Here is a 15,631-nt window from a genome sequence, read left to right on the forward strand (position 1 = left end):
TCAAACTATACTACAAGGCTACAGTAATCAAAACAGCATGGTACTGGTACCAAAACAGAGATATAGACCAACGGAACAGAACAGAGGCCTCAGAATTAATGCCACTCATCTACAACCATCTGATCTTTGACAAACATGACAAAAACAAGCAATGGAGAAAGGATTCCCTATTTAATAAATGGTGTTGGGAAAACCGGCTAGCCATATGCAGAAAGCTGAAACTGGATCCCTTCCTTACACCTTATATAAAAATTAACTCAAGATGGATTAAGATTTAAACATCAGTTTGAGAAGATTTTGGGCTGAGATGATGGAGTCTTCAAATATACAATCATGTCATCTGCAAACAGAGACAGTTTGCCTTCCTCCTTTCCTAATTGAATACGCTTTATTTCTTTTCCATGCCTGATTTCTCTGGCTATAACTACAATACTATATTGAATAGGAGTGGTGAGAGAGGGTGTCCTTGTCTAGTTCTTGATTTCAAAGGGAATTCTTCCAGCTTTTCCCGTTCAGTATGGTATTGGCTGTAGGTTTGTCATATATAGCTTTTATCATTTTATGATACGTTCCGTTGATACCTAGTTTATTGAGAGTTTTTAGCATGAAGGCTGTTGAATTTTGTCAAAGGTCTTCTCTGTATCTATTGAGGTAATCATGTGGTTTTTGTCTTTGGTTCCGTTTATGTGATGGATTATGTTTATGAACTTTCATATGTTGAACCAGCCTCACATCCCTGGGATAAAGCCTACTTGATCATGATGAATAAGCTTTTGGATGTGCTGTTGCATTCAGTTGATAAGCAACTTCAGTAAAGTCTCAGGATACAAAAGCAGTGTGCAGAAATCACAAGCATTCCTATATACCAATAACAGACAAACAGAGAACCAAATCAAGAGCAAACTCGATTCACAATTGCTACAAAGAGAATAAAATATCTAGGAATACGACTAACAAAGGATGTAAAGGACCTCTTTAAGGAGAACTACAAACCACTGCTCAACGAAATAAGAGAGAACACAAACAGATGGAAAAACATTCCATGCTCATGGTTAGGAAGAATCAGTATCGTGAAAATGCCCATAATGCCCAAAATAATTTATAGATTCAATGCTATCCCCATCAAGTTACCAATGACCTTCTTCACAGAACTGGAAAAAACCACCTTAAACTTCATATGGAATCACAAGTGAGCCTGCATAGCCAAGACAATCCTAAGCAAAAAGAACAAAGCCAGGGGCACACACTGCTGGACTTCAAACTATACTACAAGTCTACAGTAATCAAAACAGCATGGTACTAGTACCAAAACAGAGATATAGACCAATGGAACAGAACAGAGGCCTCAGAAGCAACACCACAAATCTATAACCATCTGATCTTTGACAAACCTGACAAAAACAAGCAATAGGGAAAGGACTCCATGTTTAATAAATGGTGTTGGGAAAACTGGCTAGCAATGTGCAGAAATCAGAAAATGGACCCCTTCCTGTCACCTTACACTAAAATTAACTCCAGATGGATTAAGGATTTAAACATAAAAACTAGCACCATAAAAACACTAGAAGAAAACATAGGCAAAACCATCCAGGACATAAGCATGGGCAAGGACTTCATGACTAAAGCACCGAAAACAATGGCAACAAAAGCCAAGATAGACAAATGGGATTTAATTAAAATGCAGAGCTTCTGTACAGCAAAAGAAACAATCATTAGAGTGAAGTGGCAATCAACAGAATAGGAAAAAATTTTTGCAGCCTACCCATCTGACAAAGGACTAACACCCAGAATCTACAAAGAACTAACACAGATTTACAAGAAAAAACAAGCAACCCCATTCAAAAGTGGGCAAAGGATGTGAACAGACACTTTTCAAAAGAAGACATATATGAGGCCAACAAACATGAAAAAGTGCTCATCATCACTGGTCATTAGAGAAATGCAAATCACAACCACATTCAAATATCATCTCATGCCAATTAGAATGGCAGTCATTTAAAAATTCTGGAGACAACAGATGCTGGAGAGGATGTGGAGAAATAGGAACACTCTTACACAGTTGGTGGCAGTGTAAATTAGTTCAACCATTGTGGAAGACAGTGTGACAATTTCTCAAGGACCTAGAAACAGAAATTCCATTTGACCCAGCAATCCCGTTACTGGGTATATACCCAAAGAACTATAAATTGTTCTACTATAAAGACACATGCACACATATGTTCACTGCAGCCCTGTTTACAATAGCAAAGACCTGGAACCAACCCAAATGCCCATTAATGATAGACTGGACAAAAAAAAACGTGGCACATATACACCATGGAATACTATGCAGCCATAAAAAACGATGAGTTTGTGTCCTTTGTAGGGACTTGGATGAATCTGGAAACCATCATTCTCAGCAAACTGACACAAGAACAGAAAACCAAACACCACATGTTCTCACTCATAGGCAGGTGTTGAACAATGAGAACACATGGACTCAGGGAGAGGAGCATCACACACTAGGGGAAGTTGGGGGGACTAGGGAAGGGACAGTGGGGGGTGAGTAAGGTGGGGAGGGATAACATGGGAGAAATGCTAGATATAATATGTACCTATGCAACAACCCTGCATGACCTGCACATGTACCCCAGAACCTAAAGTAATATAAAAAAAAAAAAATTAAACATAAGACCTACTACCATAAAAACCCTAGAAGAAAACCTAGGCAATACTATTCAGAGCACAGGCATAGGCAAGGACTTGATGATGAAAAAACCAAAAGCAATGGCAACAAAAGCCAAAATATACAAATCAGATCTAATTAAACTTAAGAGCTTCTGCACAGCAAAAGAAACTATCATCAGAGTGAACCAGCAACAAACAAAATGGAAAAAAAATGTTTGCAATCTACCCATCTGGCAAAGGGCAAATATCCTGAATCTAAAATAACAAACTTACAAGAGAAAAACCAACAACCCCATCAAAAAGTGGGCAAAGGATATGAACAGACACTTCTCAAAAGAAGATATTAATGCAGTCAATAAACAAGAAAAAAGCTCATTTTCACTGGTGATCAGAGAAATGGAAATCAAAACCACATTGAGATACCATCTCACACCAGTTAGAATGGCAATCATTAAAAAATCAGGAGACAATTGCTGGGAAGGATGTGGGGAAACAGCAATGCTTTTACACTGTGGTTGGGAGTGGAAAATAGTTCAACAATTGTGGAAGACAGTGTGGCAATTCCTCAAGGATCTAGAACAAGAAATACCATTTGACCCAGCAATCCTATTACTGGGTATATACCTGAAGTATTATCAATCATTCTATAATAAAGTCACATGCACATGTATGTTTATTGTGGCACTGTTTACATTAGCAAAGACTTGGAACCACCCCAAATTGCCCATCAATTATAGACTGGATAAAGAAAATGTGGCACATATACAACATGGAATACTCAGCCGTAAAAAAGGATGAGTTCATGTCCTTTGCAGGGACTTGGATGAAGCTGGAAACCATTATTCTCAGCAAACTAACACAAAAACAGAAAAACAAACACTGCATGTTCTCACTCATAAGTGGGTGTTGAACAATGAGAACTCATGGACACAGGGAGGGGAACATCATACACCGGGGCCTGCTGGTGGGTTGTGGGGCTAGGGGAGAGATAGCAGGGGGGTAAGGGGATTGCAGAGGGATAACATTAGGAGAAATACCTAATGTAGATAACAGGGGGGTGGATGCAGCCATGAAACTTGTACACCAAGGTAACAAACCTGCACTTTCTGCACATGTACCCCACAATGTAAAGTATAATTTAAATAAAAGGTAGTCCACTTTTTCACTTGCTCACTTCCTCACTCACTCAGTCACTCACTCATTTTATCACTCAACAACATGTCTTAGGCTTATCTAAATCTGCAAGACTAAAAGACGTCCCTGGTTTCCTTTAACTTTCTAATTCTGCTAGAATTCTAGAGAGAGCACATGAGATAAATGAAAAGGATACTGATGGAAGAGATAAAAAATTATGCACTCCCTGATACTCACTTTTCCTCAGCCTCAATTTGGCCCCTGCCATTGCAGGTGATCATGCAGGGGGTTAGGAGACTTTACAGAGAATAAAAGAAACAGCAAAAATACATCAGAAAGACAAAGAGTTACTTACTAGTCATAGACAAGGGTGAGTCCTTCAGTACTTGGAGAAAATTCAAGAGTGACTTTAAATTCCCCATTTCAAATATATCCTCTGTTTTCTTGCCTTTCCCTTAAAATGTCTCTGAATAAGCTTCCTCTAACTGCCAGTGAAAGATAGCAGGCCTGATTTCATTGGATGCAACTGCTTTCAGTCCCAGTTAGAGGTAGGGTTCGTTCTACTTAAAATAATAATCAAATTATATTTTGTTTCTCCTCACAGGGTATCTGGAAATTTGACTCAGAATGTCATAAAAAGTATGGGAAAATGTGGGGGTGAGTATTCTGGAAACCTCCATTGGATAGATCTGCTTCTGTGATGATGTTACCCCACTGCACAGAGGATAGTCTCTGTCCAGGGCTTTATAGGATGAAGCTCTTGTCAACCTAAATACAAACAGAGAGAGGTTCTCTGAAAGAAGATGACAATTATTTAGAGTATTCAGTGGGAGTCTGCATGCCATTTGCAAATTCAGGGAGGTAAAGCAAGACAAAGATGCTCCATATGAGGAGCATTTCATACCTGTTTTGAGATAATTACTGTTAGTTGCAAAGATCAGTAACAAGGGCGGTGCCACACCAAGGTTGAACAGGCAGTTGCTGAGCAGGTGTCCTTGCAGAAATATTTTTGTGTAAAAATTGAAATGGCCTTTGTGCAAAGTTGTGTTTTTTGTAGTCTTGTGATAGCTTTGTTACTAGGAACACAAGCATGAGAATCCTCTCTTCAGAGCCGTCTTGGGATTTGTCAGGGTTAAAAAAGTAGTGACGTCACTTTGGTTCTGACAATGTTCATACTTGCTATTGTAAAATTTTCAAGGCTTGTCCTACCAAGGATCCATGTCACCAGGTGTTGAGGCCTTCAGTCTGAACTAGGCTGGAAGCAGTGTGGTTACAACTCTTCTCCAGGCTTTGTTGGCTCAGGGACTCCCAGCATTGCCTTCTGTCCAGGGGCTGCCTATTCCCCTTTTCTTTTTTTCTTCCTTAGGTGCCCTTTTCTCACATGCATTGTCTCAGACTCTTCTAATATGTGCTCATGAATGCATGGCATCATCTCCTTCCGACATCGATTCACTTCCAATTAAAAGCCTAAACTCTTTCATTTAGACATTGGATTTAACAGGTGCTTTTGAAAGAAGAGTTGAGACATAACAGAGAAACAGACTGGGAAACCATTTATGTTCCACTTTTTTAAACTTTCTCTTCAAGTATGGAATTTTTGATTCCGCTTTGCTTTTTAAATTTAAGCCAAGACTTTTTAATAGAAGAATATACAAGTACTTATTGGTTTATACCATTTTGCTTACTTTGAAGAAGAGATGTCGAATATTCTTAAATCATTGTGTTCCCTGGGAGCTGATGGACTGTGATTTTATCAGGTGGCCTCAGCCAATTGCAGCAGCTGTTCCCTGTCAGAGGTGCTAGAGGTTTGGTGAGAGCAGTGGAGGAGGTGCAGTGGTGTGTGTGTTCACTAGAAGCAAGTGGGAGAAGGCTTTGCCTCTTTGTGCTTCTTCATCTTCTCTCACCAAGTCCTCAGAATCCGCAGTGCTGGCTGCGGTGTGCTGTGGAGCTGGCATGGCCCATACAGGCAACACGACTGAGTAGAAAGAACACACAGCTCAGGATGTCCATGGGCCCCCACACCAACTGCCCCTTGCAACATTTATTCTTGTAACCATCTGATGATTTACCTGCCTTCATTATTTCACGGAAACAATATTCTTTTTGATAATGAAATATTTTAAACATATAAAACATTATGGAGAGTGGCATAGGAAATACCCATGTATGCACCACTCAGCTTAACAAATGCTCTTCTGTCATTTCTAACCATGATCTCTTTCAAGAGCTCTTTTGTCTTTCAATGTCCCTTCCTTGTTTGAGCCACATTACCCTTCATTGTATGAAGACTTGGGTGGCTCCTGTGTCTGACTCTTGCTGTGTGTCACATCGTAATGTACTAGAACCTAAGGTTGCTATGTATGGTACAACTAGAGGTATGGATTACATAACATCAGGATCAGTCTGGCTTCTTGGGTGTGGCTCCAGATACAGAATCGGGCTAGTGAAGCTTAATCAGCTCTGTTGTCCCCACACAGATCATATGATGGTCAACGCCCTGTGCTGGCCATTACAGATCCCGACATGATCAAAGCAGTGTTAGTGAAAGAATGTTATTCTGTCTTCACAAACCGGAGGGTAAGCATCCATTTTCTGAAATTTAAATAATGATTGATTGAATGATCTAATTTTTATTTTGAAAAAAACATATATTCACAGAAAGTTATCTAAAAAATGTACAGGAAGGTTCCATGTACACTTCATCCTGTCTCCCCCAATGGTAACATCTTGCAATCTTGCATAACTACAAATATAGTACACTAATATTATTAGGTTGGCACAAAAGTTATTGCAGTTTGCCTTTTTTAAAAACTGCAATAACTTTTGCACCAACCTAATATTACAGGAAATTGACTTTAATATAGTTTACAGAGCTTATTCAGATTTCACTGGTTTTATGTGCTCTCCTTTGTGTGTGTTTTTGTGTGTAGTTTTAAGCAAATTTATCACATTCGTAGATTTGTGCAATGACCAGCACCATCAAAATGCAGACCCATTCTGTCACCACGTGACTCCCTCCTGCTATCCTACAGTCACAACATGGAGTTTCTCTTTTTCTCTGACAGGTTCTATATCAGCACAAACTTTTATTTATTTGAGGAGACCAATGTGTTAATATTTCCTTTTGAATTGTTCTCTTGGTGTCAAGTCTGAAAATTCTTTGCCTCATCCTCCTTCCTACATTGTTTTTTCTAAGAGTTATATAGTTTAACACTTCACAAAATGTAACTCTATTTGTTAATATTTGTATAAGTTATTAGATTTAGATCAAGGTTCATTTTTTTGTGGACTATGGCTGTCCAAATGTTCCAACACCATTTTGGGAAGGTGGGCATATTGTCAAACATCAGCTGAGCATATTTTGTGCATCTATTTCTTATTGTTTATTCTGTCCCATTGATGACTGTGTTTACACCAATATCACACCACATCGTGGTGACTCTAGTAGCTGTACAGTAACTCTTACCAAATAGAGCGATTCTTTCAACTTCATTGATTTACATTTTCAGAATAGTTTTAGCTTTTCTTGTCTCTTGCCTTTCTATAAAAATTTAGAATAACTTTGTGTCTCCAAACAAACCTGCCATAATTTTGATAAGAGCTGAATTAAAGCAGAGGTGTCCAAATCTTTTGGCTTCCCTGGGCCCTAACAGAAGATGAATTGTCTTGGAACACACATAAAATACATTTATCCTAATGATAACTGATAAGCTAAGAAAAAAAAAGGCCCACGTATAGTTTTCATTATATCTACCACAACAGGTAAGCAAAAATGTCCTTGCATAATAATCCTAATTATGCACTGTCCGTTTAGAGGGTCTTTTAAAATTTTTGAACAGTTCCCAAGTTTGTAATCACTGATATAGAAAATGTACATATCTAAGTAAAAAAAAACTTCACTACTTTTATATTTTTTATTATAAAAGAAAACAGGGCAACAAAAAAACTAAGGCATCAATATCTGGCTTGATGGAAGTAGTTGCAATTCTCAGTGAGTTACCAAGGTGCTCATCAGATATTTTGGTTCTAATTTTATTCTTCACGTGCTTCATCCTTGAAAATAGTTGCTCACAAATGTAGACGCTGCCAAAAAGCAATGAGATGAACAAGGTGTGACTGTGAGGTGAGAGATATTTGTCATTGGGAAGACAGGTCTTACAAATGTCCAGTAAAGAGACACGATCACATTTTTCTTTAAGTTGAACGTCAGATTGCAGCTCTGGTCATTCCATTTGAAAATTGGCAGGTAACATATTTATGTCAACTGAAAATTGAGTCACAAATATACCAAAATATTGATTATTTTTTCAGAAATCTTGAAATTCCTGTTTTCAAATTCCTGTATCAAATTGAAAAGCAAGGCTGCATATTTTTTGCTGCTCACAGGACAGTGTTTAGCCAATGTGTCAAAATGCATAAAATTGTTTGCCTTAATTTGAACTTGACATAATTTCAGTTTCATTTGGAATGCTGTTATGGTTTGAAACATTGTATTGTTAAGTTGGTTTTCACCTTGAAGACACAAGTTTAACTCACTTAAATGGGCCTTCAAATCCACTAAAAACGCTAAATCTGTAAGCCAGTTTTCACTGTCAAGTTCTGGCACAAATTTTGTGTTTGATACCATAAACGGCTTGATTTCATGTCACAAAGCATAAAATCTTCACAACATTTTGCCTTGGCTTAACCACGTTACTTCTGAAAAGTGAATGATGTTGCTAGAGTCAGCATCCATACTTTTAAGGAATTCCTGCAACTAGCGATGATGCATTCCCTGGCCCTTGTGAAATGCATAGCCTTGATGACAATTTGCATGATGTCATCCATTTTTAAAGCTTGTGCACATGGATTTTCTTGATATAATATGCAATAATACTTTATCAAACCTGAGTTTTGTGGGGCAATTGCATCATCTTCTATTAATTTTACAAATCCTACGCTTCTACCTACCATCACCAGGCACCATCTATAGCTATATCAAATATGTTCACAACGAACAAAGAAAATCGCTTTAACATATTTTTGACTGCTTCAAACAAATCTCTTAAGTTGTGTCTTTTAATGGCACAGTGACATTTCTCTTTCTTCAGTGACATTATATTCATCAGTAATCTAATAAAAATGGCAAGTTGTGACGTATCTGTAGTGTCAGTACCTTCATCAATCACCAAAGCATAAAATTTTAAATTAGCAGTTTTACTGTCCAGACATCTTTCAATAGATTTCCCAATTTCTTCAATTCTCCTCACTACAGTCTCATGGGACAAACTGATTTTAGAGATACCATTTGGGGTTCTCAAGACAAATAATATCTACCACATTTTCGATACATTGCTTAATAAACTCACCATCAGTAAATGGTTGTTTTATTTTTTGCTATTAAATTTGTTACTACCCCATAACTAACTTTTACAATAGAGTTTGTTTGACATGTAACTTAAAAAAAAATTTTGTTGTTGAAAAGACAGACTTTGTTCTTTTTCAGTTCTGCTATTTTTTCCTTACAACACATTCCTTGATATACACCAAATTTGTCAGCATGTTTTTGCACATAATCCCTCTTCAAATTGTAGTCTTTGAAAACTGGCACAAATTCCAGAGAAATTCGGCAGAGTGCTTCACTATTTGCCTCAACAAGAAAATTAAAAAGGAAAGAAAAAAACAAAAGAAGTCATTTGTGCAGTTTTCATTAAACAATCTTCCTTCCTCTATAATTTTTCTTTTTTAGGGTTTTCTTTTTAAGACCTTGTGGAAGCTATGCTGGAATTAAAAACATTATAATAGATAAGCAGCTATATTTACTTTTATTATGAAAATTTGGGCCAAGCCCGGTGGCTCATGCCTATAATCCTAGCACTTTGGGAGGCTGAGGCAGGTGGATCATCTGAGGTTGGGAGTTCAAGACTAGTCTGACCAACATGGAGAAACCCCATCTCTACTAAAAATACAAAATAGTAACCAGGCATGGTGGAACATGCCTGTAATCCCAGTTACTTGGGAGGCTGAGGCAGAAGAATTGCTTGAACCTGGGAGGCAGAGGTTGCAGTGAGCCAAGATTGTGCCAATGCGCTCCAGCCTGGGCAACAAGAGTAAAACTCTGTCTCAAAAAAGAAGAAAAAAAGAAAAAGAAAAGAAAGAAAGAAAAAAGAAAACAGGAAAATAGAAAGCAAAGCTTAATAATCAAATAAGAATACTTACACATCTTCTAAATAATATTAAACACCTATCATTTACAAAGGTAGGTTGAAATATTATTGATAATCACTGTGTTTTACTTGCCAAGTTTCCACAGACACACCTAATATCTGATAGTGTCAATTCAACTGTCTATGACTGGAAGATAACACACACTGGCAGTCGCACATCACCATAAAACTGAATCCACACATTTGTACAAATGGCGAGAGTGTCTGCTGTACAGCAGCACTCTGCCTTGTCCAGAATACACACTTGAGTTCTTTGTCACAATTCACTTTATGTGGCATTGCAATAGAGTCCTCTCACTCTTTGTTAGTTAATTTTAATGTTTTTTCATTTCTTCTGGCTGAACTATAGTTCAGTTATAGTGCAATTATAGTGCAAATTATATGGATAATACTCCATTATTTGTGGATGTGACATCTTCTGATTATCCATTCCATTCCATTGTCATCTACAAAGTTTGCACTTGCAAATCACACAAATTACAAAATTACCAAAAAAAATTGCAAAAAAAATCTCAAAATGTTTTCAGAAAGCTTCCAAATTTGTGTTGGGCTATATTCAAAGCCATCCTAGACTGCATAAGCCCTGCAGGCCACAAGGTGGACAAGCTTGAATTAAACCAATAGAACAATTTAAGGATAATCTGTATCTTTTACTATGTTTAGTCTTTCATTCCATGAATATAGTATGCCTCTCCATTTCTTTAGCTTTTGTTTCTTTCCTTGACATTTTGTAGTTTTCAGCATAGAGATCCTGCACATCTTTTGTTAGACTTACACCTGAAGTATTTCATTTTTGTTCAAGTAACGGTAAATGATATTGTTTTTCTTATATTTTCAGATATTGAGTGTTATGTAGAAATGTGAATAATTTTGTTTGTTGAACTTGTATCCTACAGCCTTGCAGAACTCACTTATTAGTTCTAGAAGTCTTTTTATATATTCCTTCACATTTTATACATTGACAATTATGTCACCTGAAAATAGAGAAAATTCTATTGTTTCTTTTCCAATCTGTATGCCTTTTATTTCTTTTTCTTGTCTATTGTATTAAGACATCCAATATGCTCTTTAGTAAGAATGTGGAGAGTGGGCATTTTGAATTGTTCCATCTTTGATTTGGAAAACCCATTCAGTCCATCATTAAATGTAATTTAGCTGAATAGTTTTTTACAGATTGTCTTTATCAAATGAAGGAATTGTCTCTCTCTTCCTAGTTTACTGAGATCTTATCATGAGTGCTGGAAGTATACATTTTAAAACAAAACATAGTTGTGGAAGATAAAAGAAAGTTCCAAGCATGCTGGCTTAACAGGCCAGCCCCAAGTTGGGAAAAAGAATTACCTCTCTTTTCCTTTTATGTAAGAATAAAAAATTAAGAGAAAGGAATATTCATGGAATTGCATTTTCCTTCAAAACATCTTCCTAGTCTTAAGGATTACCTACTTAAAAAAAAAAAAATCATGGCATCCCCTCTTCAAGCTGCCCATGCTGTAGATGTATTAAAGACAGAGCTGGTCTGAGGCAACATATAGTCTGCCAAGGCCACCTGCCTATCTGTCACCAATCCTTTTCTACTCTACACACTCCTGGGGAAGAGCTAGGTCTTGTTCCTGTCTACTCCATTGGAAGAACAGTTGCCTACCACGTGGAGCATTTGCACCTAAAAGGAAGACTGAGATATAGAGGCTGGAGTTCACACCAGATGGCTGGGTCTCCCCACTTCCACCCCTGTCCCACATACACTCAGAAGAGGCTAGGCATCTAGGATATCTATTGAGCATCTTGAATATGGCCTGCCATTTCATATACATTCACTAAATATTTGTTAAGTAAGTCATGCCTCTTCAATATATTTTATACAACCATTAAGACCTCCACAACTAATGTGAGACAAAATGTTTCTGCTTTGAACTCTAGCCTGTTGGCCCAGTGGGATTCATGAAAAGTGCCATCTCTATAGCTCAGGATGAAGAATGGAAGAGAATACGATCATTGCTTTCTCCAACCTTCACCAGTGGAAAACTCAAGGAGGTATGAAAATAACATGTGTTTTCATTAGAAATGTAAAGAATAAATCTGGGGACAGGTAGAAAGTAAGATCACAGTCCCTTTCCAATGGATAGTCCACTGAGTTTGAGCTTCCTAAAAATGGTCTTTTATCTTTATGCACAGGAAAGACATCACAAAATTTGTTATAAAATGTCACTTACTGCTCCATGCTGCGGAAAGCCATGTCCTTCTGGGACTTGAGTATGCACATTTAACTAGAGGTAGTGATCTCTTTTATGCTTAGATGTTCCCCATCATTGCCCAGTATGGAGATGTGTTGGTGAGAAACCTGAGACGGGAAGCAGAGAAAGGCAAGCCCATCACTGTGAAAGAGTAAGTAGGAGCACAGCCATGGGGTTCTAAGCTGTCATGAGCCCCTCCAGCTGCCTGCCATGGAGTTGACAGTCCCACTGTTGGATTACTCCAATGACCAGACAAAAGCAGGGCAGCATTGCAACTCCAAAGAGCCATCTAAGAGGGAGTGACTCCCATGAGGAGGCAAGACAGCAGGGAAAAGGGCCTTCTCTCCTGTGTGCAGGAGCCAGGATTTACTTATCTGTTAACTTGTTACCATAAATATTCTGGGAGATTAAATACATACTTTAGAAATTTTAAAAAATGATTTTATCCAAGTTTTGAATATAGTGGATATGGAACAGTGGGTAAGCAAGCATTTGGTGCTTGTCTTGCTTTGGGTAGGGTGAGAAAGTTACAATGGAGAACTTGGAACAATTTCAATCCCTTCATGGTTTTTCTGAGGATATCAGCAAACTATGAAATATTAAACCTTCCCACCACTTCCTTTTCTTCCAATCTCAAAAAAGAAAGGGTGCTAGAATCGCTATGGGTAGGGCAACCCTATCATTAGCTGTGTATGCTGGTATATGCTTGAATTCTTCAGGAACAACAGGTGTAATCTGAGCCTCTCCTGGGCAGACTTGAAACATGTCATCACTCAGCTATAGCATTCCCCAAATTAATGTTGGAGAGATCTATTTTTTTTTTAACCAGAATATTCTTGGTTGTTACATTTTACAAAAGTGATTCTGCTCGGCAACCTCAGGTCAGAGAAGCTGGGGATAGCGGGATTTTCGAGAGCTTAACAGGGAGTGTAGAGAATAAAGAATGATATTTATAGGAACTCAGAACAGGGTGCTGCTGTTTTGTAAAGTGCTGAAGAGGAATCAGCTCTGGGCATAGAGTCTGTAGTCAGACAACGTCACTTTTCTTGAATCCACTAGGGAGAGTTAATAACAAGTTAACAGATAAGTAAATCCTACTCTTGTCCTGCTGAAGCACAGTGCTTACACATCTTGTATCATCCACTCTCAACACATGCTACTGTAGTTGTTTGATAATGGGTCTCTGTCTTCCTGTGATTGGGCTCCTCAACCTCAGAAGTGAGTTGAACTCAGCTCGGTGTCTCCATCACCCCTAGTGCAGGACTACCTGCATCACCGGCACCTAATAACCACTTCATAAAGGAGTGTGATGGGAGATGATTCAGCAGATAGTTCTGAAAGTCTGTGGCTCTTTACCTGTCTTGACTGGACATGTGGGTTTCCTGCTGCATGTATGCTGGAAGAATGGTAAAGAGGTGCTGATTTTAATTTTCCATGTCTTTCTCTACTCAGCATCTTTGGGGCCTACAGCATGGATGTGATCACTGGCACATCATTTGGAGTGAACATTGACTCTCTCAACAATCCAAAAGACCCCTTTGTGGAAAATGTTAAGAAGTTCCTAAAATTTGATGTATTAGATCCATTATTTCTCTCAATAGGTATGTGGACTAGTATTTCTTTCTCACCCTCTTTTTAAAAATAACTGCTTTCGTAACATATAATTCATCCACTTAAAATGTACAATTCCATTGTTTACACGAACCAAAACTGTGTGACCATCACTATTGTAAACTAAAAAGTTTTTGTCAATCTAGAGAACTCATACATTTTTAGCTGTCAATCGCCCACGCCCCACCACCACAAATCCCATCACCCTAAGCAACCAACAATTGACTTTCTGCCTCTGTAGATCTGCCTATTCTGGATACTTCATAGAAATTATATCATTGATTTTTCTCTGTTGTTTTTTATTCTCTATTTCATGAGTTTGCACTTTAGTCTTCGTTATTTTCTTTCTTCTGCTGGCTTTAGTTTTAATTTGCTCTTCTTCTAGTGTTTTGTAGTATAAATGGAGATTATCAATTTGAGATATTTTCTTCTTTTAAATTTAGTCATTATAGATACAAATTTCCCTCCGAGGACTGCTTTGGCTACATCCTGTGTTTTGGCATATCCTATCTTCTTTTTGTTCATTTCAAAACAATTTCTTGTTGCCCTTTTGATTTCTGCTTTGACTCAATGGTCACTTAAAGCTGTATTGTTTAACTTCCACAAATGTATGAGTTTCTCTATTTTCTTTCCCTTATTGGTTTCTAGTTTTATTCCATGGAAGTTGATGTATATATGCTGTGTTATTTCTATCTTGACTATCATTTCCTGAACATCATTATTAATTTAAGCAGCACATTATGGCCTGATTAAACCAAAAACTCTAGTCCAACACATAAAGGCTAAGAGGGCAGGGAATTTAAATCTGTTCCTTTGGTCACTCCAAAGATACAGAAGGTGCCACTGATCTCACTGCTGTAGTGGTGGTTTCTATGGATAGACCTGCCCTTGCTTAGTCACTGGCCTGAAAGAGGGGCAAACATGATCAAAGGAATGGGTTCCAGCTGAGAACCTGATGTTCTTATTACTGGTAGAGAAAATTATAATTGCTCCAGGTAAATTTTGCATTTTCACTACGATTTTCTTTTGTTTTTCCCACAGTACTCTTTCCATTCCTTATCCCTGTTTTTGAAGCATTAAATTTCTCTCTGTTTCCAAAAGATGCTATAAATTTTTTAAAGAAATCTGTAAACAGAATGAAAAAAAGTCGCCTCAACGATAAACAAAAGGTAAAATCTGGTGATGATTAAATGACAATGTTTAGTTTTCGATAAATTTAGATTTTATAGATATGGTAGTGCATGCATCTGCATTTTAAAAAATAAAGACAGATAACTTATGCTTAGAACAAAAGAAGTCATTTGGTAGAAATAAAGGAGATTGGGGAAGGAGATAAGAATAAGTCAGACAGCATTTAAAATTTGATATCAGGCACAACAATTAGTATGTCATGACATAAACAGTATTGAGATACAACTTTACCACTTCTCTTCCCTTCAATAAATTGTCAAACGATAAAGATTCCTGTTTGAAAATATATTTTACTGGTATTATGCTTTCCTCACAACATAGATTGGTAAAGAATCATTTCAAGTCCAAGCCTGTTATTTTATTTATTCTGCAATGAAAGGCCCTATCAGGCTACCTGCTGACTGCTGACATGTAGTGTGTGGTAAATTTGAGTGCTTCGCAGCCTGGAATGAACAGGGGTCTTCTCTGAGAATTGCAGTTGCAATGCTGGCTAACTCACCTTTGCCTTCATGAACCCTAGAGGCCAGCTGAAGGATGTCTGCAGTTCAGGGAGGTAGGACCAGGTAACTCAGGTGTCAACGAAGATTGTAT

General features: G+C 37.7%; 1 protein-coding gene across 2 annotated transcripts in view; it reads left to right on the forward strand.

The window, feature by feature from the left end:
- The window catches only part of CYP3A5 (cytochrome P450 family 3 subfamily A member 5), a 91,798-nt gene that overhangs the window by 65,815 nt on the left and 10,352 nt on the right, over nt 1-15,631 (forward strand). The window contains exons 3-8 of one of the 2 annotated variants that reach the window (XM_017533657.2): nt 4,406-4,458; nt 6,279-6,378; nt 11,925-12,038; nt 12,301-12,389; nt 13,691-13,839; nt 14,891-15,018. In XM_017533657.2, the coding sequence (XP_017389146.1) occupies nt 4,406-4,458; nt 6,279-6,378; nt 11,925-12,038; nt 12,301-12,389; nt 13,691-13,839; nt 14,891-15,018 (633 nt within the window). The remainder of the gene's footprint in view (nt 1-4,405; nt 4,459-6,278; nt 6,379-11,924; nt 12,039-12,300; nt 12,390-13,690; nt 13,840-14,890; nt 15,019-15,631) is intronic. The other variant, XM_037740328.1, reaches the window with a different exon arrangement.

Source organism: Cebus imitator, unplaced genomic scaffold, assembly GCF_001604975.1.
Source record: "Cebus imitator isolate Cc_AM_T3 unplaced genomic scaffold, Cebus_imitator-1.0 Scaffold82, whole genome shotgun sequence".
Classification (NCBI taxonomy): Eukaryota; Metazoa; Chordata; class Mammalia; order Primates; family Cebidae; genus Cebus; species Cebus imitator.